Raw genomic sequence first — 25,132 nt, forward strand, 5'->3', positions numbered from 1 at the left:
ACTGGTACGGAATAGTAGCTAGGAGTGTCTATCTCGTAGCGTGCGTTGACCTTAGACTTACTTGGTTGATGCAGCTGTTAGGCAGGTCTTTCCTCGCTGAGAGCCAAGGCCAAGAGAGCGAACTGAACTTGGGGACGCTATCTTATAGTCCCCAGGGGTTTCGCGCCCTTCTGGGCGGACCCCGGACTTGGTCCCAATTAATTGGACCATGTCCCAATCGTTCTTATCGATTTTCTCCAATACCGGAGTTGTTCGTTGGGCGGGCCTTATGTGGCTGTTGGCCTGCCTTTGTTTTAGCTCCCACTGGCGCCGGGGAGTCTGTCTTGGTCTCGATTGTTTCAATGTTTCTTTTTGTCCCTGGAGATAGCTGATTAATGTTAATGGCTATTGGTTTCAGTCCTGTCTGGGTTCTGCAAATCTTAATACACAGGAAACCTTGCTTGTGTTCTCTGGTGTTGTCCGTTTTTCCCTGCACTCCTTGCGAGTGTCCATTTTGAATCGGGACGTGGCCACCCAGGTGGCTACAAACCCCCCCCACACACACAGAGGCCCCTGAAATAGGGAGACCCCCACAGATCCCCCAGAAAAGAGACACCTGTCAGGAAGCCCCCTGAAAAGAGAAATATATCAGGACGCCTCCCCCAGAAAAGAGACCCCTGATGGAAGCTGGAGAGCAGTACTGGCAGAAGCAGTGAAAACAATTACTGTTGTAACACACACCTGAGCTTTGACAAAGAGTCATCCAGACTCGAAACATTAGCTCCATTTTCTCTGCACAGGTGCTGTCAGACCTGTTGAGATTGTCTAATATTTTCTTTTTTTGAGTTTTGTGAAAGAGAAAGCATTGACTTGTGTTTAAACCCCTCAGGTCCTTGAGCTGGAAACCATTCATTCATTCCCCTTAGTGGGCTGTGAGTGACAGCTTCCACACACACACACACAATGGGAGCCTTGCTTCATTCATCTTTTTCATGGTTCAGTAACTCTGAAGTGCTCTGATTACAATATTTGCAAACAAACCACTTCAAATAGAGCAATGTGCTGTTAATTTCTAGTTGAATACTTCAAAATCACTTAAGCCTGAAGTGGGTGATTGGAATGCACTTAACTCCCTTTGAAGTGGCTGCCTCTGTCTGGACAGCTCTCTAGCTTGTAGACCGGGGTCTCTTTCCTAGTGGGCTCCCCGACAGGTTTCTGGGGGGGCTTCTTGACTGGGGTTTCATTTTTGGACGTTCTTTAGTGGGTCACCCTATTGGGAATCGCTGTGGGGGGTCCCCCTATTTAGGGGGTCTCTGGGTGCCTGGGGGGGGGGTGTTCTGGTGGGGGTGAGGTGGTCAATTCTGGCATTGTATGGGGGAGGGTGGCTCTCAGGTGGACTTTGGGGGAAACTTCCTTAAGGAATTACCCCGTCGGCCCACCACAGCACAGCCACGCTCGTAAATACCAGTAGTAAATCCCGCCCATGTGATCCCCGGCCCAGAGGATCGGAGAATCACCTGGGTTCGGCGAATATGGTGCCCAGCCCGCTAAGTCTTAATGACCCACTTGTATCCACCCGTTGCCACTTGGGCACAAACCCTGATCCCACGCGGGAAGCAGGAGCACCGGACGCCGATCTCGTTTTTACGCTGGACGCCTGATTCTCCGTCGCACCAGGAACCCAGCTACTGGCATCGGGTGGCGGAGAATCCAGGCCGTTGTTGCTGTGCTTCTCATGGCTTTGGGATTTGATATAAGGTACCAGCCAACAAACCTGATAACAGTGAGATCCCAGAGTTCTGTAATGAAAGCAACTCCGTTGCTCTGCACTCCCTTTTTAGAGTAATGGGTTGGGAAAAAGCAATCTTCCTACCAGTAACGTGACCTAATGCCCAGCTGCAGTACTAACTCTGAGGCTGCAAGCAAACTCTGAATTTAAATCCAACCACAAGTTATTCAAATGAGAAAAAAGGGATGTGATGCAAGATTATAATCTGATGGTTTACAATGTTGATATCATTAATCTCCCCTCCCCCCCACAACAAACCAAAGGCAAGAAGAGGAACTGAGATTGTTGAAGACATTCTTTGACTGGTATCAGTGATGACGACATAGAAAATTACTCTAGTTTTGTTGCACGTGTCAGGAAGAAATGGGGCTTGATTTTTTATTTGTGTTCATCACGGTGAATGGTGTTAGTTTGGAGCATTGAACCCTTTGAGCTGGGTTCTTGTGGAGTTGGGGAAGACTCTGCAAACCTTTAAAACTGATGGCCGGGATCTAATTGTACAAGACATTACTAAGATCACACATGGAATACTGTGTTCAGTTCTGGTCACCCAATTATAGGAAGGATATTTTTAAATGAGAAAGAATGCAGAAGAGGATGCTACCAAGACTTGATGGTCTGAGTTATAAGGAGAGGCTAGATAGGCTTGGACTTTTCCCCTGGAGCATAGGAGGTTTAGGGGTGAACTTATTGAGGCCTATAAAGTAATGAGGGGCATAGATAAGGTAGATAGTTGACATCTTTTCCCAAAGTTAGAGGAGTCTGGAACTAGAGGGCATAGGTTTAAGGTGAGAGGGGAGAGATACAAAAGAGACCAGAGGGGACATTTCTTCACACAGAGGCTGAGGAGTATCTGGAATGGGCTGCCAGAGGAAATGGTAGAGGCGGGTATGATTTTGTCTTTTAAAAAGCAGTTGGACAGTTACATAGGTTACGCCGAAGGGCCTTTTTCCGTGCTGTAAACATCTATGACTCTAATTCCTGGATTTCTGACCCCATTCCCAGCGACCCCAATTTTCACCAGTATCGGATATGGGTGTAGGCTGGTATAGGTTGTGAGCCCGCACCTTGCACTCCTGATTTGGCTGACTCCATTGCGGAGATAGGCATCTGCTAGCTCTCTGCAGCAATTTTTGTGGTCAGGCCAGCTTTTCAATGAGTCATGGTTCACAGCCCAGCAGCGGTATGATGAACTATCGTCTGCATGACGGAACCTTTTGAAACATAAGTCCACAAGGTCTTACTGATGCCTCCCATGCAAACCTAAGCCCCCCGCAACCCCCCCCCCCCCAATGCCCCTCACCCTCCATCCCAACCTATAGCATTTCAATGCTCATTGACCAGTATACACATTGTACAGAACCAATGAACCCTGTAGTAACTGCGTTATCTATGAAAAGCCATAAAAAAGTCATCCATTTGTAATCTTCTTACAAAAACCCCTTTTACCACATGCCTTATGAAAGTATCAGTCAACCAGCTCTTTAAAGTATCTAGAACAGAAACTGCAAGCACCTGGGCCGGGATTCTCCCCTACCTGGCGGGGTGGGGGGTCCCGGCGTATTGGAGTGGCATCAACCACTCCGGCGTCGGGCCTCCCCAAAGGTGCGGAATTCTCCGCACCTTTAGGGGCCAAGCCCTCACATTGAGGGGCTAGGCCCGCGCCGGAGTGGTTGCCGCTCCGCCGACCGGCGCGAACGGCCATTGGCGCCTGCCAGCCGGGGCCGAAAGGCCTTCGCTGGCTGGCAGACGTCCGCACATGCGCCGGTGCGTCAGCGGCTGCTGACGTCATACTGGCGCATGCGCAGGGGAGGGGGTCTCCTCCGCCACCGCCATGGTGAAGGCCATGGCGGGGCGGAAGAAAAAGAGTGTCCCAATGGCACAGGCCCGCCCGCCAATCAGTGGGCCCCAAACGTGGGCCACGCCACCGTAGGGGCACCCCCCGGGGTCAGATCATCCCGCGCTCCCCCCCCAGGACCCCGGAGCCCGCCCGCGCCACCAATCCCGCCGGCACCAGAGGTGTTTTGATTCCCGCCGGCAGGAAAGGCCTGTCAGCGGCGGGACTTTGGCCCATCGCGGGCTGGAGAATTGCCATGGGGGGCCTGCCGACTGGCGCGGCACGATTCCCGCCCCCGCCGAATCTCGGGGGGCGGATAATTCGGGACACAGCAGGGGCGGGATTGACGCCGGCCCCGGGCGATTCTCCGACCCCCTGGGGGGGGGGGGGGGGGGGGGTCGGAGAATTCCACCCCTGAATCCTCTTTGTCTTGTGTAAACAAATATTGAGTAATTGAGAAATCAATCTAAGAGAGAAATATGTAAATCAAGCAGTGTTTTTGTTTGGGTGCAGTTTTATCAACAGACTAATGGATGTCTGGGTGCTCTGCCAAGTCCCCCAAGATGGATAACCCGAGCCGGGTAATTTCTCAACTCTCCCTCCTTGCCTCCAGGATGAAAATCTAGCCCTTTATTTCAGAAACGTCATGTCAGCATCAAGCTTTTCCACATGAGATAGATACAAAGACATGCTCCCGCTGTGTTTTTCCACCTGCCCCTCCCCACAACCCCTTCCTCCAATAAAAGTGATTGAGTTGCTACCATTGAAGAGCTTACCATGTAAAGTGACGTCAGCCTATTTGCCTTATTTTCCGCCGCTTAATGTCCACCACTCTCAATACACCATAAAGGTCAGGGCTGGGTGATTGGTTGGCTTTCAGTGTGCTTCAAACATGAGGTGCGAACTATTTAATGTGGGCAAGGAGCCTGAGGACACACCAAGTAAGCAGGGCAGGAGGGACAGAGGTTAAAAGGATTATCCTGACTTTAAAAAAAAGCCAATCATTTAATGCCCATTTAAATTGGGAGATACATAACTGGAATTGCTCAGATACTTCAGGTTCATTCCAAGATACGGCATATTGTGGCCTAATGTGCCGAATAGGGCAGCATGGTAGCACAGTGGTTAGCATTGTGGCTTCACAGCACCAGGGGCCCAGGTTCGATTCCCGGTTTAGGTCACTGTCTGTGCAGAGACTGCACTTCCTCCCCGTGTCTACGTGGGTTTCCTCCGGATGCTCCGGTTTCCTCCCACAGTTCAAAGATGTGCAGGTTAGGTGGATTGGCTGTGATAAATTGCCCATAGTGTCCAAAAGGTTTGGTGGGGTTGTGGGAATAGGGTGGCGACGTGGGATTAAGTAGGGTGCTCTTTCCAAGGACCAATGCAGACTTGATAGGCCGAATGGCTTCCTTCTGCACTGTAAATTCTAGAATTCTATTCTATGATTAGCGGGCCCCCTCAAACAGCGTTCGCTCCTATCCTCAATCCCCGTAAAGAAACACCTCATTCTGGCTTTAGGGAGGTGCGCCCTAAACACTACCTTGAGCTGAATCAGGCTCAATCTTGCACACGATGACATGGCGTTTGTTGTGTTATGTACTCTGGGATAACTCAGGCTGCAACTCGATGCAGCTTTGACCAAAAGATACTCCAGACTTTGAAGTAAGTTCAATGTGATTTAATGAACCATTAGCACAGTTCTCTATGAGTTCGACTCTCCTGCTAATCTTGCTATAGTAACTCAGTCTAACTGACCAGTCTACTCTAAGCCACGTGGTGGGTGTGATGCTTTTTATCTGCCCCTGTCTTACTCTCTAAGTGCCGCCTGTGGAAAGAAAAAGAGAATGTGTGCCCTGTCCTTTTGTATATGGGTTTTGTAATGCCCACTTGTGGTAGTGTCGTCTCTGGGTGTCTTGACTGCTCATTGGTTGTGTCCTATTCGAAGTGTTCATTACCTGCATGTTTGCATGTCATGTCGCTGGTGCTCTCTCTAGTGTTTACTTAGTCGTAGTGTATTTACATTAACCCCTTGTGTATTTACAGTGATGCATAGCACCACATCCCCCTTTTATTCGTGTTACATATTTTCTGTACTTGGTCAAAGAAAGTTGAACAAAATAGGTAGATAAGTGATGACATGCACAAGCCATGATGAGTGATGATTATACAAGATCAAAGAATAGTTATGATCACATTGAGGATTATACAATACCAACTAATAGTTGTGAGTCCAAAGTTCATGAATTTACACGGTTGAGTGGCTTTCTTGTGCTGTTATGGAAGTGTTGATGTTGATGTTGTCATTCCCTTGTAAATGCCGTCAGTGTCCTGGTGTTTACGTAACTTGCAATGTGCCACACTCCACATCTCTTCCTCCAATATAGGCCCTAGCTCTGTCTCCCATTTGGGCTTTGCCTCCTCTGCCAAGACCAGATCCTCCCCCAAATTCCGTCTATAGATGCTGGACGTACTATCTTCTTCTGACTCTGAACAGGAAAGGAGTCCCTCCAGCAAGGAAGATGGCGGCATCACCGGGAATGCTGGAATCATCCGTCTAACAAACGTTTGTACTTGAAGGTACCAAAATAAATCTGGGTGTCTGTAAATACACCTGTCTGCGTGGGTCTCACCCCCACAATCCAAAGATGGGCATGGTATGTGGAAATTGACCCTTAATTGGAGAAATGTTTTAAAAACTTTAACAAGTTTTTGGGGGGGGCGCGGTGTCTGCAATACAGCTGCTAGTAGGATGGAATTGGGTTTTGAACAAGAGGCTGTTTGGGATGAGGCGCTTGGGCCCAGAGCTCGGATCAGAGATAGAGGGGCAGTTTTGTAGTTAGAGCAATCGAGAAGGAATGTTAATACCCAAAATTGATTGTGTCAGCTCACAATAGGGACAGGGATTATTATTTCCCCCCATTTTCTTTGACTATTACTGTGTTCACCTGCTGTCTGAAATGAAGCAGCTTAATGATTTATAGCTGGCTCTGTCCTCACAAAGTGTTTCAGAGCCAAAATTGGAGAAGGGCATGCAATTTTACAAGTACCATTGATATCACAAGTATTAGAACATAGAACATAGAACAGTACAGCACAGAACAGGCCCTTCGGCCCTCAATGTTGTGCCGAGCCATGATCACCCTACTCAAACCCACGTATCCACCCTATATCCGTAACCCAACAACCCCCCCCTTAACCTTACTTTTATTAGGACACTACGGGCAATTTAGCATGGCCAATCCACCTAACCCGCACATCTTTGGACTGTGGGAGGAAACCGGAGCACCCGGAGGAAACCCACGCACACAGGGGGAGGACGTGCAGACTCCACACAGACAGTGACCCAGCCGGGAATCGAACCTGGGACCCTGGAGCTGTGAATTATTTATGCTAGCCACCATGCTATCCTGCTGCCCACAATTGTGCCCAAAGAGGAGTCCACATGAGAGGCGAAAGTAATCCGATTGTTTATTGGAAAGAAACTATTTACACGATGTACACAGGTCCCAGTTGGGACTTCCCTGCTTGGCTCCCACTTGGGCCGAGCTTTTGTACATAATGTCCATTGCTCCGCTGATGTGGCCCCTACCCCTCAGCGGGGAAGCTCACGCACAACGAAACACATGGCGAGACTAATTGATCCGACTCAATAGGTCTCGTGCAGGTTATAAAATCCCTTCTCCAATGTTCGAAGAGTCCTCCGATGAGTGTAGAGTAGGAGGGTGCTCGCTTTTTGCTTGCGGCTGCACTTGATGCTGGATCAGGCGGTGTATATCAAGTCAGCGAACGCCGTTTCCTTGCTGATTGTCGTGGTTGGAAAACCTCTGGTGGTTGCTCATCGGTCTGTTGACCGTCAGAAACCTCCAATGCACCACATGGGGAAGAGGGCCGACGCCCTAGATATTACTTCCCTAATTGCACGCCGGAGAATCCTGCTCTGCTGACGATCAGCAGCACCACTCACAGCTGCAGACTGGCTCACTGACTTTTCGGAATTTCTCCACCTGGAGAAGATTAAGTGCGCTGCCCAAGGGTCGGAGGAAGGCTTCCTAGATGCATGGTGGGGCAGTTCGTCGGCCTGTTCCAGAACGAGCAACAACAAGTAAGGTGGGGAAACGGGAGAGATAGGAAGTAAAAGAGGAAGGACAAGGGGAAAAGAAGGATAGGGGAGAGGATTCATAGGAATGCGCAACCTGAGGGGAGGGAGGGGTGGAGGAATAGGAAAGGCTGGAAAAACACAAAAGGGAACAACGTGGGAGGGAGGGGACAGACTCCCCCCCATCACAGGGGAAACACAGCCGAAGTTGACGTGAGAAGAAAAGAGAAGGCGGGCAGAGAGAAAGGGGGGTCACGGAGAGGGGACAGGGAGGGGTGGGATGGGAGGGTGGGAGGGACCACTAGCCAAGCCAGAGGGCAGCAAAATATACATAGGGTAAATTAAAGGAAGAACAAGACATACCTTTCTGTACAATACACTAAATTAACACGGCTAACAAAGTATATAACTGTTCATAAATTTGGAAAATGCCAATAAAAAGATTTAAAAAAAAAGAAACCTCCAATGCCTAGGTCTCCACATTGGAGTCAGAACCCTCGATCTCCCCCATGACCCTGAGGGACAATGCCCCCGAAGGTGCTGGTACCGGGTGCTGTCTATGCCGAAGCTGCTCTTCTGGATTAGTTTTGCATATTGCTGGTCTCCTGGTGTGGAGGTGATCCAAGTGCCTTTTCATTTCTCGGTCCTGTACCCAAACCTGGTACGATACCGATCCTGTTTGTCGAACTACCGTGCCTGGACCCCACGTGGCACAGTCACTGAAGTTCCTAACGTAGACTGTCACCTGGTACCAACTGTCTAGTCTGTTTACACTTGTGGCAGTGACTAACACTTCTGAGATGCCATGTGTGCTAAACGAAAGTCACAGCTTCTCAACCATCACTTCAAAGTTGTGGATGATACCATGTGAGCCTCCAGCCATTTTGAATCAGAATTGCGCATTGATTGTGTGCAGGAACATAGAGCCTTGAAAGGGGTTGGCAAAGTTGGCGTGAAGTTGTAACCAAGTGATGAGGAGGTGCAGCGGGCGGAAGCTTCTGCAGTTCCTGGCATGCACTACATTGTTGGGCCAGTCACTCTATTTCTGCATCCAGGTCCAGCCACCAGACATAGCATTTTCATTTTGGACACTCCTGGATGTCCGTTATGAAGGCCCCTCAGTGTGGGATTCTGACCTTTAGACGGGACGGCAACTTTTTCTTTCTTTTTATTCATTTACAGGATGTGGGCATCCCTGGCTGACGCTCCAATGTATTCAAAGGCGCCATTGGGAGATCCACCACTGGATTCTGGCCGATGCTATGGGCAGAATGGCCTTATCTTCTTTGAAGAGTCCCAACAGCAGCTTGTGGCCCTTTAATGCTGTGAAGCGATGTCCATGCACGTACTGTTGGAACGTCTTTACAGCCAAGACCACGGCTAAACCTTCTTTCTCGTTGTGTGCATAATTGCATTCCCTTGCGGCCAGGGTTCTTGAGGCGGATGCAATAGGCCGCTCCCTACTGGCTCCCATCTGATGTGAGAAAACAGCACCAATGGCAAATGGCAAGACATCATGTGACTAAGAGTGGTTTGGCGGGATCGCAGTGTGTCAGCAGGCCAGAAGATGTCAGCTGCTGTTTCACATTAGAGAACTCTTCCTGTGGTCTTCTCCACACCCACTCCTGATTTATTTCAGCTGGGCGTGCAGAGGGGCTAAAATGCCCAGGAATGCCAAGGTTACAAGCCCAGGATGAATTTGCCGTAGTAGTTTACTAGTCCCAGAAATGATCACAGTTCGGTTGTGTTTTCCGGTGCGGACTTGCTCATCACCAAATATCACATTGCCCTGAAAAAGTAGCATATACATTCTATGTATTGCATCTAATATTATATACTTGCATCAAATACATCCAAATTCCTGAACAATGGTATGTTGAAAGTAATGCAGCACGGTAACACAAGTGGCTAGCACTGTGGCTTCACAGCGCCAGGGCCCCAGGTTCGATTCCCCGCTGGGTCACTGTCTGTGCGGAGTCTGCATGTTCTCCCCGTGTCTGCGTGGGTTTCCTCCGGGTGCTCCGATTTCCTCCCATAGTCCAAAGACGTGCAGGTTAGATGGATTCGCCAAGCTAAATTGCCCTTAGTGTCCAAAAAGTTGGGTGAGGTTACTGGGTTACGGGGATAGGGTGGAAGTGAGGGCTTAAGTGGGTCGGTATAGACTCGATGGGCTGAATGGCCTCCTTCTGCACTGTATGTTCTATGTTCCCCAGTGGTATGCTGTTATGGGCAAGGGTTTAGCGAACCCCAAAATGTATCATGGAGTTCACCTGACCCACACCTTTTACTAGATTGTGGTTATGGGGAACACACGGCCCACTCTACAGGTGTGGTACAGCAGAGATCGAAAAGTAATTTTTAAAGCAAAACAATGTTTATTCTATGAACTCAAATTAACCTTTTAAAAACATACAGTGCACATTTTAGCAACCATCAATTCAAATACAACCCCCAAGGAATACAACACTAAGAAATCCTTAAACTTTCCTTTTAACATCCATACGACATCAAAAAAAACTTTTAGCAGAAGCACATCAGGTTTAAATTCACTACTGAGACAGTTATCACTCTGAATTCATCAAATGATCAAGAGATTTACACGGCAGAGAGAACAATATTACACCTTCTTTGGCTGGCTGCAGCTCCAACACTAAAACAAAACCACAAAACACAGACACACCCAAGCTTTTCTCAAAGTGAAACTAAAAAGCAGAGCAAGAGCTCAGCTCCACCCACACCCTGACATCACTGCAGTAACTTGAGCAGAAAAACTTTTCTTAAAGTGATATTCTCATGACAACGGATAAAGATGGCCTGGTTTCCAACGATTAGCGGCACCACCTGCAGCTCCACTTTATCCTCCTCGCCAATATTGTCTGCACAGAGGAGTCCACATTAGAGGTTAAAAGAAAATGTTTGTTTATTGAACAAGAAACTATTAACATGTTGTACACAGGTCCCAGTCAGGACATCTCTGCTCAGTTCCCACTTAGGCCAAGCTTTCATACATAATATCCATGGCTTTGCTAATGGGGCTCCCACCCCTCAGGGCCGTTGCTCATACTCAATGAGAGTCACAGGGAGACCAATTGGTCCGACCCCATGGGTCTCGTGCGGGTTACAAGGAGGTCCTGTTGTTATACCCTGAATTATGCTATGTTTATGCATTAGATATTGGACAACATTAGCACACTGATGAGTGTAAGAAACCTGGGCTTCCTATATAGAATTACACAAAGTTTTACAATGCAGAAACAAGCCACATTCAGTCAGTGCTCCATGAGCCAGCCCCTAATCTATTTCATCTTCCCTAAAAATGTATCTATAGAACCATAGAAATCAACAGTGCAGAAGGAGGTCATTCCACCCATCGAGTCTGCACTGACCCTCTGAAAGAGCACTGTATATAGGCCCATTCCCCTGCTCTATCCCCATAACCCCACATAACATTATACATTAGACAGAATGTAATGCATCGTGCCCCCTGAGCTGGATGGCTGGAGGAATGTGGTGTGTGATGCTTTGCTGAGCTGATCATTAGGGGGAAAACAATCTGAATGTAGAGTTGGTATAATCTGACTGTGGGGTAGCAGCAATGCAGTTTGGCACCCTTACAAACGGAGGTTCAGACGTGGAGGGGGGGTGGAATCTGTCTGCTGGCCTCTGAAATCAACCACCGGATAAGGAGGGCTGGTTTAGCACAGGGCTAATCGCTGGCTTTGAAAGCAGACCAAGGCAGGCCAGCATCACGGTTCAATTCCCGTACCAGCCTCCCCGAACAGGCGCTGGAATGTGGCGACTAGGGGCTTTTCACAGTAACTTCATTTGAAGTCTACTTGTGACAATAAGCGATTTTTTTTCAGGAGAGAAGATTAAAAAATGCGTTTATTGTTTGTACTGTTGCACTTCACACTGGGCCAATGGCCCCAAATTCACCTTGACCACTGCTGATTTGTCCTTACTCAAACAAATGGGTAACTTGCCGTCATTCACTGAGCTTTGGCCTGCAGCCAATATCAACATCATACACAGTGGACGGCAAGTTCTTTTCAATATCCTAATCTACTCCCTTGTAAATAGAAAGCTTGTACAGAGTCCTTTGTGTTTTGAACATTGCTATGAAGTATAAAGTCACAGTAAACACAATATCATGGGAGATCAACTCGAAAGGAGAAATGTTATCTGATAATTGCTCATTCTGAATTGTATGAATAAGATAATTGGAGTTATCACCATTTGAGTTATTTTCTGTTCCTGTGCTTTCACTGCTAGTTCAGTTCCTTCATGGTCATATGGTTAAGAGGACTGACTGATGTGATATTGAGATATATCAATCGGGTAAATCTACATTTGGTTCCTGGTCAGTGTTGAGTTATCTGAACACACCTGGGACAATGCTAGTGGCACAATGACCATCATCAGTACTCCTGGACAAGGACAGTGGGAAAAAAAATCAGCCAGCTCCTCCTACCGATCATCATCCTGTAAACCCTGCTGGAAGTGCTCATGTGGTTGCCAGATGATGATAGATTAGGATTTTCTTTAAGGCCTTCCATGGTCCAAGATGGATATGGGTGAGAAAAACCATTCAGCTGATGTTAGCTCCTTTAATTAGAACAACTTTCAAGCCCGACACAGCATCGATCGCGAGAGGGAAAATACTGCGGATGTTGGAAATCTGAAATAAAACCGTAAAATGCTGGAAATGCTCAGTTGGTTAGGCAGGATCTGTGGAGAGAAAATCAGAGTGAATGTTTCAGTCTGATGACCTTTCATCCGAACTGTTCTGGTGAGATGTCATCGAGTTGCAACACGAATTCTCTTTCTCCAGTTGCTGTGAATTTCCAGCATTTTCGGCCTTTCAGAGGAGCAGGTTAGCTGCATCACATGATATCAACACATGCTGCTCAGCCCCTTGCTGAGTGCCTAGGCTGGATAGGCAGCCAGAAGCATGGCTCCAATCGAGCTAACACTACAATTGTAAATGAGGAGGTAGCACCAAGCTTGCATTCTGCCTGTCTCAAATGAAATGTGGAGTGTGACTCCTTCACCTGAAAAGGCCGAGTGAATTTTTAGCCCGAGGACATATAAGGGCACAATGCCCATCAGATGTCACCCTGCTACGTTAGCTCTCCACTTCATAACATTCAGTTCTGTCTTCATTACCTTACCTGAGAGACTGTTCTGACTATTCCTTGTCAGCATTAAGAAATTTTTAAAGTATTTATTTATTCATTTATTCACTATGAGGCCAGCATTTATCACCCATCCCTAATTGCCCTTGCGAAGATGGTGGTGAGCCGCCTTGTTGAACTGCAATCTGTGTGGTGATGTGGTGTTAGGTTTGAAATTTCACAATTTAAAATGTCTGTTTTAAACATTTCTTTACTAATTGAATTGTACATATTCTAATGCTAATCTGAATTATTTTGAAGTGATATTCTGGCATGTTGATTTATTTGTATCACTTCATGTAGTGAGGGACCGTCTTCCTCCCTTTAGTGATCTTTCCATATTGTATAGTTTAAGCTTTTCAAATATTTCACCATAGTTCATTCATTTAGTGTTTGTATTTTTTCTCTCACAATATCCCTTCAATCGCCATTCTGAGGCATTATTGCTCTGTATGAACAAAGTTGTGAAAAGGTGGTAAATTGCTCACTATGCTGCATCCTTGTTACATCAGGAAAAGGGGATTAAACTTCCTTCAGATTTTGGTGTGGGTACATTATTAGATGTTGTAGCTTTGCAACTTGTCATAGGACCATGTTTATAAGAATCCAAAGAGAAAATGGTGGAAAATCTCAGCAGGTCTGGCAGCATTTGTAGAGAGAGAAAAGAGCTAACGTTTCGAGTCCAGGTGACCCTTTGTCAAATGTTTATCAGAATGTTCTAACACTGCACTCAGTGACTCCGGCTGAAGTCTGAGTGGTGTTGCAAGTTTATGCATGCTGACAAAGTTTGTTCAAAGTCTTTATCACACTTGTGTCCGGCTCTCTGAGGGTGCCTTCTTTATAGTTAGCAGCTGAAAGGAGAGCTCTCCTGCTAGTTTAATGAGTTAACTGTACCATGTGAACTGAGCCAAACACAATAGGAAACCTAAGGTTCAACTCCTATTCTGTACTTATTTAGTTTATTCCAACAGAGGTTCCACAGTTGTGTTTGGTGGTCAGCTTAGGATCCTGTTGCTGATTATTATTCAGAGCCCTCTTTGAAAATGTTTGTGGACTTTGAAGACAGAATTGGATGTGACTGTGATGCATAACCAACTATCTACTGCCACACACTGTATAGCTTTACCAATCCTGAATTTCTGAGATATTAGAGGGTAGCTAGTACCTGTGGAACCATACACCAAGGTGGAGTTGATGCCTTAGGGGAAAACAGGAGTAACAAATATCGTGAGGTTTAATAATTAAAATCACAAACTATTTATGTTGCTCTGACGCAAAGCTCTGGTGCCATTCAGGCCTCTGTTCTGAGACCAGGCCTCAGGCCAAATACAGAAGAGAGGCCTGTGGCGATGTTTCAGAATGTGTCACATGGGCTCCACTTGAAATAATAAACATCAGTAATTCCATTATCCCATTTTCTCACAGCACGGAGTGTATTCTGGACTTCCTCAGTATTCCTGGGGTTAATGCTGTAAATTTCCTACTCCACCATACATTCCCTCACACCCTTGCCTTGAGCTATCCATATTTACAGGTAAAGTGTGCCGACCAACCTGAGCTTTTAACGAGTGAATCTCTTCCTTCACGTATGTGCGACTCTCGGAATTCACTCTGGAGAGACCGCTGTTTCTGTTGCTGCCTGAGTGCAGGAATTTGAAGCTAATCTCTAACACTGATGGGTTTACAGGCAACATTATAATGCTGTTTCTACTCAGATTCCTAATGAGTATCCCATATTTAGCGCTTTATGGTTGGCTATGACTGAACTTCGTATCAAATGGGTACATGACAGTCATGATTTTCCACTGCTTTTTTTGGGCTTGTCCAGATTTATTTCTTACTCCTGGTTGCCGTAGACACGCTCCCCACAACCTGACTGCACCCTGATTGATTTTCTCCCTTCCTCCTCTTCAAAGGCGTTGATTGCTGGTGGTTTCCAAAGATGGATTGTGTGAACCTGAACAGTGCACGTCCATATTAATTCATCCTCACGGAATGCGAGATCAGTGTTCTCAGAGATTTACATCCCAGCAGGAGTGACTGGATAAACAGGAATCCGGTTTAACTTTTATTGACCATAGCCTAGGGCTCTGAAACCAAGAATATTGCCCTGACTGCTAAAATCAGCAAACTGTGCACCGACGGGGGAATGACCAGTGTGTCTTATCCCATATATGGTGGACAAATGACTACAAGTCTGTTTCATACAATAATTCAATATTTACTCACTATCACACAATTGTTACTGTTAATCAATCACTCACACATACAACATAAGTTAAACTACAAAGTTAGTTCGCATAAGACCTAACTTCAAGTGACTGACAAATACCGGGCAGATATGGCCTTTATCTGTGACCCTCTGTCTTGCAGTCTCGATGGTTGGTTGTTGGTCTTCCTCGCCCTTGGCTCTGGTCTTCCTTCTGGTGTCGTGGATGTTCTTCTTCTTTGGCTGGTGAAGGGTCACCCTTGTTGGCTGCTGTTGCACAGAGTTTCCAAGGAGGTGTAGCATCTTTTAACCTGCTTGGATTTTGTGCTCTTCGGTGGGCGGTCTCTGGGTCATTGTCAATCAATTGATCAGGGCTCGATCACCCTGATCGATCAAGTCCAATCAGGGGCTGCCACATCGATTTTGGGGTGGGTACTTAGTGGCCATGCCTTAAATGCTGGCGACAGGTAGGCCCTTCCAAATAAGGACTTTAGGAGCCGCTGTGTCTGGTAAACAAGTGTGATTGACAGGATAATTCTATTGTTCCTGGGATGGCTGCTGTAGCCTTTTTCCAGTGTATTGTAGAGTCTGAGCTGCAGTTTATTTTTTAAGTGTTTATTTGAGCTGCAGCCTGCTTGTCCCTGAACTTGACCACTTTTCCCACCATTCTCTGCACGACGCCATTTTAGGTGGCTACAACATGATGGAACTGGATTAGTGTCACTGGAGGTGTGGCCAATAAAATAGTGCTGGCAGGAGGGGTCACTGATATTCTCCTAAGGGGGATTCAACTTGCTTCAGGCTCTCTGAATTTGTTCAAATTCATTGCAGCCTCGCTGTCAAGGCCCAGAAATAAAAGCATCACTTTTATTTCCCCATCTACGTGCATCAGCTTTAACTTGCAAGTTGTAATTTGTGGGAACAAGAGAGTGTCGGAAGCAGAACTTTTCTGGACATGCCCTATCCTGTCTACAGACTGTGACTTTCACCAGTTTGCACTCTTGAGAAATCAGGTTGGTGATTTACACATATAGAGAGAGCCTGTGAGCTGGTATTGTTTCCATGTTCCTCTGTGTGCAGTGTCCAGCAGAGTTCAGTACTGTCAGAATGTGGGACAATCAGAATTCGAAAGGCTTTGTCGGTATCTGCCTGTATTCTACCCTGCTATCCTTAACTTGTATATTTCAACTTCTGGGGAAAGTTCAGAAAATCTGTTCTAGGTTTAGTGCCTTTTTCTATTTTATACCATTGAATAGGATCCTGCGTTAGATAACATTTTGATTGTGAGAGAGCTGATTTCCAAAGAAGTGTACAAGATATTGATCAAATTGGATAAAGTCGGTTTATTCACTAGAATAAGGGAATGGAAGCAAAAACTTCACGGGATAATATATGTCTAATGTAATTAAGAACTTCATACAGTGATTAACATTAGGAATTAATTTTCTGGGTAGTAAATACAAATATTAGATCATCTTTCAAGGTATAGGTAAATGAGGAAAAAGGGGATCGTAAATATTCCTGTAACCTGGATAGAGTTGATCAAATTAGGTAAATGACTACCCTCAATATTGTGCGTGGGCAATTTGCCAAAAGGATTAAATGAGGTACTAGCATATAAAACCCCTTGCATAGTGGGAGACAGATGTGCATTTATATAGTGCCTCTAATAACCTCACGCTGCCCCTAAGCACTTTACAGTCATGTAATTTTGAAGCGTAATCGGTATTGGATTGTAGGAAACACTACAGCCTATATATACACAGCTAGCTCCGACAAACAACTTCTTCCTCTTAGACAGTGCCTTGGGATGAGGACGACTCCAGTTTAATAGTTCTGAGATGGCTGATATGTCCAGTGTGTGATCAGAGCAGATGGTGATGAAGAGTCGGGTAGTTTGTTGTTCGGAGGTCTGTGAGTGCTCTCTGATGCCTCAACTTTGCCTCTGCACGTTCCTGACAAAATCTCTGGATGTGTTCCCGAATTAACTTGGTCCATTTTGGCCACTCACAGGCCAGGGGCTCAGTCGGCAGGTATGTTTGACCTCCTTGGGGATGCTTTGAGGACATTCCTTAAAGTATTTCCCCTGTCTTGCTGGGGAGTCTTGTACCATGACTGAGTTCCAAGTAGAGCAGTTGCTTTGGTAGTCTGGCTTCAGGGATCTGAATGACATGTCCCACCCAGTTGAGCTAGTTTTCGTGACAAGTACCTCGATGCTGGGCACGTTGGCCTGGCCGATTTTTAAGCTCAGCCTCTGGAGTTGGACATGAATCCACAATCATCTGACTCAGAGCTGAGAGTTCTCCCAACAGAGCCATGGCTGAAACAATACATATAAATGGTTTTCCTTGTGTTCATCGTGGGTGCTTATTAAAATCCATTGGTGGCAGCAGTTACCCTGGGATTTGGTTCTGTTACATTGCTACTTGCTGACAGAGATAAGTGTGCCTCACATATATGCTGTCACGGATGTTCCAGCTGTCCCGGAGCCCAGAGTATCAACATGGAGGTGGCCATTCCCTGGCAGCAGAATTTTCACCATCACACATGGAGCAAGAGGCTCTCTTGTGCAGGCAGTGCCCTGGCATTGAGAAGAATTCTCCACTTTCTGCTTATACTTTGTGAACCCCTGCACCATTTCTAATAAGCTATGTGTTGTCTTTGTAAGACCATATGTAGTGGAACACAGCAACCCGCTCATTCTCACCAACTACCCTGATGTCCTGGAATATACTGAGTTACTTGAGTCTGAAGATTGAATTGAACTGAAGACCCTGGAATGAAGAGCTTGTCTGTACTCGTTGGAGTTTAGAAGGATGAGGGGGGATCTTATTGAAACTTACAGGATACTGCGAGGCCTGGATAGAGTGGACGGGGGAGGGTGTTTCCACTTGTAGGAAAAACTAGAACCAGAGGACACAATCTCAGACAAATGGGACGATCCTTTAACAGGGATGAGGAGGAATTTCTTCAGCCAGAGGGTGGTGAATCTGTGGAACTCTTTGCTGCAGAAGGCTGTGGAGACCAAATCACTGAGTGTCTTTGACAGGGATAGATAGGTCCTTGATTAATAAGGGAATCAGCGGCTATGGGGAGATGGCAGGAGAATGGGGATGAGAAAAATATCAACTGATTGAATGGGGGAGCAGACTCGATTGGCCGAGTGGCCTAATTCTGCTCCTATGTTTTATGGTCTCTTAGTCCCTGAATTATTCTGGCTGGAAGGATGTGGATTGGGAGAGAACAGGATCCAGTCCTCACTGGAAAATGCAGCAAAACTCTCTGTTCACATGAATTGGCCGGAGGGTGAAGCAACTCCATACACCAACAAAGAGTAATGTCTTCAGAGGGGCAAACATCAAAATGACCCAGTCTTGCAATGCGAATAATCGGATTATTCGCATTTGAGTTTATTTCTCCGGTGTTGTGAGCTGAGGAGCTGGCAGTTGTTGGTGGGTTGAGAGTTGAGTGTAAGTCCGGAGCCATGCAGCTCTCTCTGTTACTCAGGTGGCCAGATGTGACTGCCTTGGGAAGGGAAGCCTTTTCGCCGGGCATCAGCAGTGAAAGTCAGCAGTTTTTAGTCAAGACGTCTGCTTCCCTCACTCTCAGTCAGCTGGAGCTCCGTGTCTGCCGATTTGTCAGAAGATGCTGGGGGGAGGGAGGGTCACATGTTTCCCTTATTCAAAAGGCTGAGTGAGCTGGAGCTGAATGTGATCATGTGATATTGAGTCTATGCTGAGCTGAGCTGTTCCTGTGCGTGTTGGAGAATGCAGTGAAGTGGAGGCACACACACAGACAGAGAGAGGACCCCGAGAGCAGAGTGGAGCTGCTGGCCCTGGGAGGAGAGGAGAGATGAAGCCACAGCAGCAAGCCCGAGCACGGGGCAGTTAGGTGTGGAGGAGGGGAAAGCCCCTCGCTGGTATGTGGAAACGGTAAGTCGGAACCCTGTTGAGTTATAGTTTCTTTCCTGTGTTTAGCAGCAAGGGTGGGAGGGGGCTTCTGCCGTCACCAGTCCTAATGCAGACCGAGTGATGCCTCTGAAAGAAAATCTGGGGAGGTTTGTAGAGCTATAGAATAGCAAAGAGCTGAAAATGTATGGGATGGGAAAGCAGGCTGCAGATCGCGGGGATGTATTAAAAATGATGCAAATCCCGTTGGAAGCCCGGACACTGTAAACTGATGTTTAATGATGTGTTTCAGACTCTGTACGATGCAGTGAAAGTATAAATTAGGTGTTGATTTGTGACTTTCAAGGGGAGCTCTTGGCCCATCACTTGGCTTGTGAGACACACAAACCTCACACAGACAGATGCAATAGAAAACACAAGAACGTTTTTTTCAAAAAAAAAGTCAGGAATGAGAAAGGGACATTCAGCCGTTGAAGTTTATCCCGAAACAGAGATACATTGATAACTTGAAGCTAGAGAAACAAATGAAACACATTTTTGCACATTGCATTAAACAGTGACATTGGAGATATACTTAAAAAATAATCACCCCCCCCCCCAACCCCCACAGATTTTTCCTTAAGGCAGTAATTGCTGTTCGTGAACACTTTTTTTTTCATAGTCAACAAACACTCCTTAGTATCATGGGCTAGAGGCCATTCTTTGAGGTTTCGCAAACTATTCAGCTGTGGAAGCATCACAGCTAATTCTGCTTCCATCTGACCACATATTTACACTTTGTTGAATGAGTCACCCTAGTAATTAGGGGCAGGGAAGACAATTTTCCTCTTTCTAGCCCAGGATTGCTGAGGCTTGTTGTAGTCCTACTGCTGACCTGGCTGAAATCAGCTCATTAACACAGACTTGGGGATCAAACATGGAGCCTTCTAGTCTCTATATTGCACCAGATGTTCACTCAAGTGAGCCATCAAACTTCCCTTGTACTGACTTAGTCTTGTGAGTCTGGATCTTTCTCTTGCTGAGTGCTATTATTTAGAATGTTTTCCACCCTGTGAGGTTAACATAACTGTGGTTTGATATCCTATTGAGAAACTTTGCAATAGACGTTCTTAAAGGGGCACCATCTTCATGGAAAATATATGTTTGGTAAACTTCAGCCTTTATTTGCAAGTGTGGAAATGTGATACTTCTGGTTCTTTTCTCATCCCGAGCAAGGTTATGCCAATCCTTGTTTGTTGGCTGTTTAAAACCTGCTGGCCTGCATACCCAGAAAGATGCCCTGACATGCACGTGAAGCCAGTGTGACGGGCTTTTAATCACATCCATGTATCAACTCAGTTGTGCCTCCACTGATCACTCATTTGTTAAAGGTAGTGACTGACTTGCAGAACAGAAGGAGCTGGGTTTGATTATGTTCTGTGGTATCTGTTGATTTCAACCAGGGATACAGATAAAACTGCTGAAACCGGCCTTGGTGCCTCTGCATTAGGGAGGGAAAATCAACCAGTGTTCCTGCTCCTGATTGTTAGCTAATGACTTTTGTGCGGGCATCAGGTGAACGTAGGGTTCGCCTCACGCCCTTTATCTGTGATGAGTAACACAATGAGCAGAGCACTTTACCTTGCTGCCATTGGTGGAGTTGTGTTTGTGAGCTGGTTCTGAGAGGTGCTGAGGTAAAATCCATTCATATTGGTAATCTTGTACAAAAGTAGAATACTGCAGATGCTGTAAATCGGAGATAGAAACCAATGTGTTGGAAATCCTCAGCAGGTCAGGCAATATCTAGAGCGAAATGGTGTCGACTCCAGGTCGAAGACCCTTGATCAGCACTTTCATTTAATTTTCTTCTGATAACTGTAAAGATTTGAACTCCACAGTTTCCAATGTCTGAATTGGAGGCTGTTGGATGGCTGGGATGGAAATTGGGTAAATTGTGACTGTCCTTTTGAGGTTGAGACTGGCGCATGTTGTTGGTATAGAGTAAAAGGAACTTTATGCTACATCAGACCCAGTATATAATTTGGGAGTGCTTTATAAGGATGGTATAGACGGAGCTTTATTCTGTGTCTTGCCATGTAAAGAAATGACTTTCTCTTCTATAGCAGCTTTAGCTTCCTCAGGGCATCATCAAAGGGCATCAAAGCTAGTGATGTACTTTTGAATATAGTCACTGTCCTAATATAGGAAAATGCAGCAGCTAATTTGTCAATAAGAAGGCCCCACAAGCAACAAATTGAAAACTGTTTGAAGTGTTGGGTGAAAATAAATATTGGCCAGAGCGTCAGGACAACTGCTCTGCTCAATTTATTTTCTTATCTTGCCATGGTATCTCTTAAACTCATTAAAGAGCGCAGAAGGGTCCTCTGCTTAATGTGATACACAAGCATCCCCAATAGCGCAGCACTCCCTTCAGGAGTGCCAGCCTAGATTGTGTGTTCATCTCTGAATTAGGTCTTTGCCCCTTTTACTTTCTTCCACTGGGGAGTGTTATCACTGATCCAAGGCTATACCATGTGCCTGACATGCAAGTGCTTTATGGGACAGTGTAGAGGGAGCGCTCATGTGCCTGTCATGGGAATGCTTGATGTTTATGTTTGACTGAGAGAGAGTCTGGTAACTGATCTAAGCTCAGTGCTTGATTGGTTAAGCCTGGGTGTGGACTCTGACCAAAGAAAACAAACCACAACAGGAGCTGCTGGAAATGAGCTGGGATAAAACAGTGCAGACGTTTTTGTGATATTTTAATAGTACTGTAAATAAACTTATACAGTTAGGTCAATGCAGATGACACTAGTTCCTGAGATTTGTAAAATGCTCACATTGGATGAAGAAAATTAAACAAAACTTAATTTTCAATCTATCACTTCAAAGGACATTTAAAAGAAGGCAACAAGAACCTAAAGAGGTGCAGAAACAACTCCACAAATGTTCCACTGAATAAAGGGAGACTGTTGGGTCTCGATAAACTAATCAGACCGCCAGGTTGGATATCCAGTCCCTGCACTGTTAAAATTCTCTCAGCAGTGTCAAACTAACCTTTGCACTCTGGGATTAACTATGGCTCTACTCCTGAGCATTGTGCTTTGCTGTAAAGTGCAAGTACTGTAGATGTGAGGTGAGCACAAGATGGAGCTCTGTGATATCACCCAAGAAGAAATAGCTTCCTAACACTCCGTGTCTGCCCAGACTCTTTCATGGTACCCCAGCATATATCATAGCATTTTTTTTAGAGGAAATAGAGGGCATTATGAATTTGAGAAAACAAGTAATTTTCCACAGTTGTTTGTTCTGAAGACTCCTAATTCCCAAAGATTTAATTCTCTGAATGTTCCAGATTGCAGTTATTTTGGTATAATAATACTGACATTGTCCTTCAAACACTGGTCATGGATTGCACAGTTGCAATTTTTGTGTGGGAGATTGAATGTGATTATTCTCTCCTGTGACCCTCTGATTCAATCTCAAGGACAAAGTACTCCAGCTGTGAGACATTAAATATACATTTCTGCCATCTACCCTGAATGTAGCTGGTGTCAAATAATATCCCAGCATCTATTCAACTTAAGTACAACAAAGGCAATTTGTGCAATTATGTTTACAAATTTGAATGTCACAGATGCTGACCAGGTATATTTGGCCACTGTACTGAGCCAGGTGACACATGGTGACTTATTTTGACAATGTCGCCAGGATCTTTAAACCTTTTTATATTTTTAGTGTCTGGCAATTTGGAATGACCTAGAATTTGTGCATAGTTGAAATTAAGAGGTGATAAACAAGTATTGGGTTGAGATAAGTAGGGGAGCATAAATAATCCTTATTTGTAAAATAGAGGCAGGATTTTTTTTTTAGATGTACAAGAATGGCATGTGAGAGTATATTGGGGCTAGAGAGAGGGAAGAAGATTAGACACATCCTGCTTCTGATTTTTAAAATATATTTTTAATATAGGCACTAATGGCAAGTGTACATTAATTGTCCGTCCCTTGTTGCTCTAAGAAGTTTGTTGGTTACCTTTTGATCGACAGCAGGGTGTTTAAAAAGGCCATTAAGGGTTAATCATTAGATCCCCGTGTAGGCCAGACTAAGAAAAAGGTTGTCTTCCCTAAAGAAGATTTACAAACCACTGCATCCAGTGGCTTTTGTATCCCTTGATGATAAACCACAAAATATCAGATTCATTGAATTCGATGATCCAAATTTCTATTAGTGAGATTTAACTTGCAACCTCTGGGCAACTAGTCTAGTACCAGTGTTTATGAAGTGGCTCCTACTGTAAAAGTGTGGGTGAGCTGATGCTGAGTCAAGGGTAAAGTCACATTGTGCGCTGAATCCCCATGGTTGCAAAGTCTGGCAGCACACTTGCTGTCTCAGCTAACATGTGGTAATAGGCACCTTGGGCAAGGTCCTGATGACTGATCAGTGCCTGTAGAACTGAGATGGTTCATTGTGAAGAGTAGAGAATATTGAGATTTCTTTTTAAAAGTGAAGGCTGCTAACACTGAATTTTGAGCATACATGACTGTGTGACAGACAGTGAGTGAGCTTGAAACAAATTTTTGTGTGCGAGGTTGAGATCTTTCGATGGGATCTCGATGCAAGTTATTTTTTTCTCCTTGAGGGCTGGGGGTTGAGATTTCAAAGGCAGCCACACTTATTCCTGCTGTGCCAAGTGTTATTTCTGAATGTGGTTGGGGATTTGGAAGAGGAAGTGCGGTCCCACTCTGCTATGCTGAGTGGATTCATCTGCACTGAGTTCAAAATCACAGATCCCTCAGCAACTTTAAATGAATAGCAGGCTTTGCTTAACTTTTATTTTAATGAGAGCCAAGTTCAACGCACACGTCACACCACTGATTGCAGAGGATTGAATGTCTCTCTGAATACTGATGACTCTTAATCGATTGAGGTGGCGGGCTGCAAGCTGACATGGACATAACCCGTTGAGTCTCCTGTGGATACGATTTTTCTGATTTTTGCTTTCATATTCTGGCTGTTAAGCAGATTTTTTTAAAAGCCTCTGGTATGTTTGCACAACTGAGAATAGTTATACACTTCACACACAGCATGATATGTCTGTCAACAAGTTGAGCTTTCCTTCAGTGCAGCCCTGTGACTCAGTTGCTAAATGCTTTTTTTGGTGAGGTGCTGAGTTCTGTAAACCTCAATGTCTTGGGTTCTGTCCCCAGTCTGCGCTGTTGGCTGCAGGAGTCCAGAAGGGTCATTACTTGAGGTGTTGTAATTGACCTCCAATGCCCTGGGTTAGGGAGGGGTAATCCAACTGATCATGATCTAATGAAACTTCTTAGAAAACTGGGTGTGTGGGTAGCAGTTGAAGGCAGGTTGGGGCTAAGATGTGTTAAGTTTCCAATTGTTAGTTTGTTTGCTAACACTAGGATTAACTAGGTTACTTTGGGGGTGGGTATAGGGGACGTGGGTAGTCATGGGGGTGGGAAACTGGATCTAGGACTGTTTCGGGGTCATCAATTGGAATTTTGACTGGGGTTCTGTCTTAATTGGCATGGGGAGGGGGTGGGTGGGGTGGGGTGTTTGGGTAGTGAGTGTGTTGGGTGGGGAGTGGGAGTGTTTAGACGTGTGGGTCTCTATCAGTACACTCTGTTCTCGGGATCAGTGCTGGTCCCCCAGCTGGGTAATTTTGTCCCAAGATATGCAATTAGACTATAACAGCCCTGTTCACCAACTATACACATCTGTCGCTAATGTCGTAATAACCCCAAATTACTGTCAAACCTTTTCATTTGATATCCACACTGCAGAGCACAGTCTGAAATAAATCCAAAATGAAAACAAAATTCTACAAATGCATGCAAGTTACATCGGTGTCTGAAAGTGGAAAAACTGAATAATTGGCATTGGGAGGGCAGCACGGTGGCGCAGTGGTTAGCACTGCAGCCTCAGGACACCCAAGGTCCCAGGTTCGATCCCGGCTCTGGGTCACTGTCTGTGTGGAGCTTGCACATTCTCCCCGTGTTTGCGTGGTTTACCCCTACAACCCAAAAAATGTGCAGGGTAGGTGATTGGCCATGCTAAATCGCCCCTTAATTGAAAGTTTTACAAAAATTTAAAGAAAAACTGTTGTACACATCAACGTGTGTTTTTTTGGATGATGCAGTAGGGAG

At 45.6% G+C, this 25,132-nt stretch overlaps 1 protein-coding gene across 3 annotated transcripts in view; it reads left to right on the plus strand.

Moving 5' to 3' along the window:
• LOC119971711 (guanine nucleotide exchange factor for Rab-3A-like) overlaps positions 1–25,132 on the plus strand; it is a 106,971-nt gene that overhangs the window by 13,988 nt on the left and 67,851 nt on the right. Inside the window, exon 1 of one of the 3 annotated variants that reach the window (XM_038807638.1) lies at positions 18,784–19,016. The exons of 1 other annotated variant lie outside the window; for it this stretch is intronic. Coding sequence is in view for 1 of the 2 variants with exons in the window: in XM_038807642.1 (XP_038663570.1) it covers positions 19,006–19,016 (11 nt within the window). In the remaining variant the exon portion in view is untranslated. Of the gene's footprint in view, positions 1–18,783; positions 19,017–25,132 lie in introns of those variants that run through there. One more of the 3 variants, XM_038807642.1, reaches the window with a different exon arrangement.

Source organism: Scyliorhinus canicula, chromosome 9 (assembly GCF_902713615.1).
Source record: "Scyliorhinus canicula chromosome 9, sScyCan1.1, whole genome shotgun sequence".
NCBI classification, from domain to species: domain Eukaryota; kingdom Metazoa; phylum Chordata; class Chondrichthyes; order Carcharhiniformes; family Scyliorhinidae; genus Scyliorhinus; species Scyliorhinus canicula.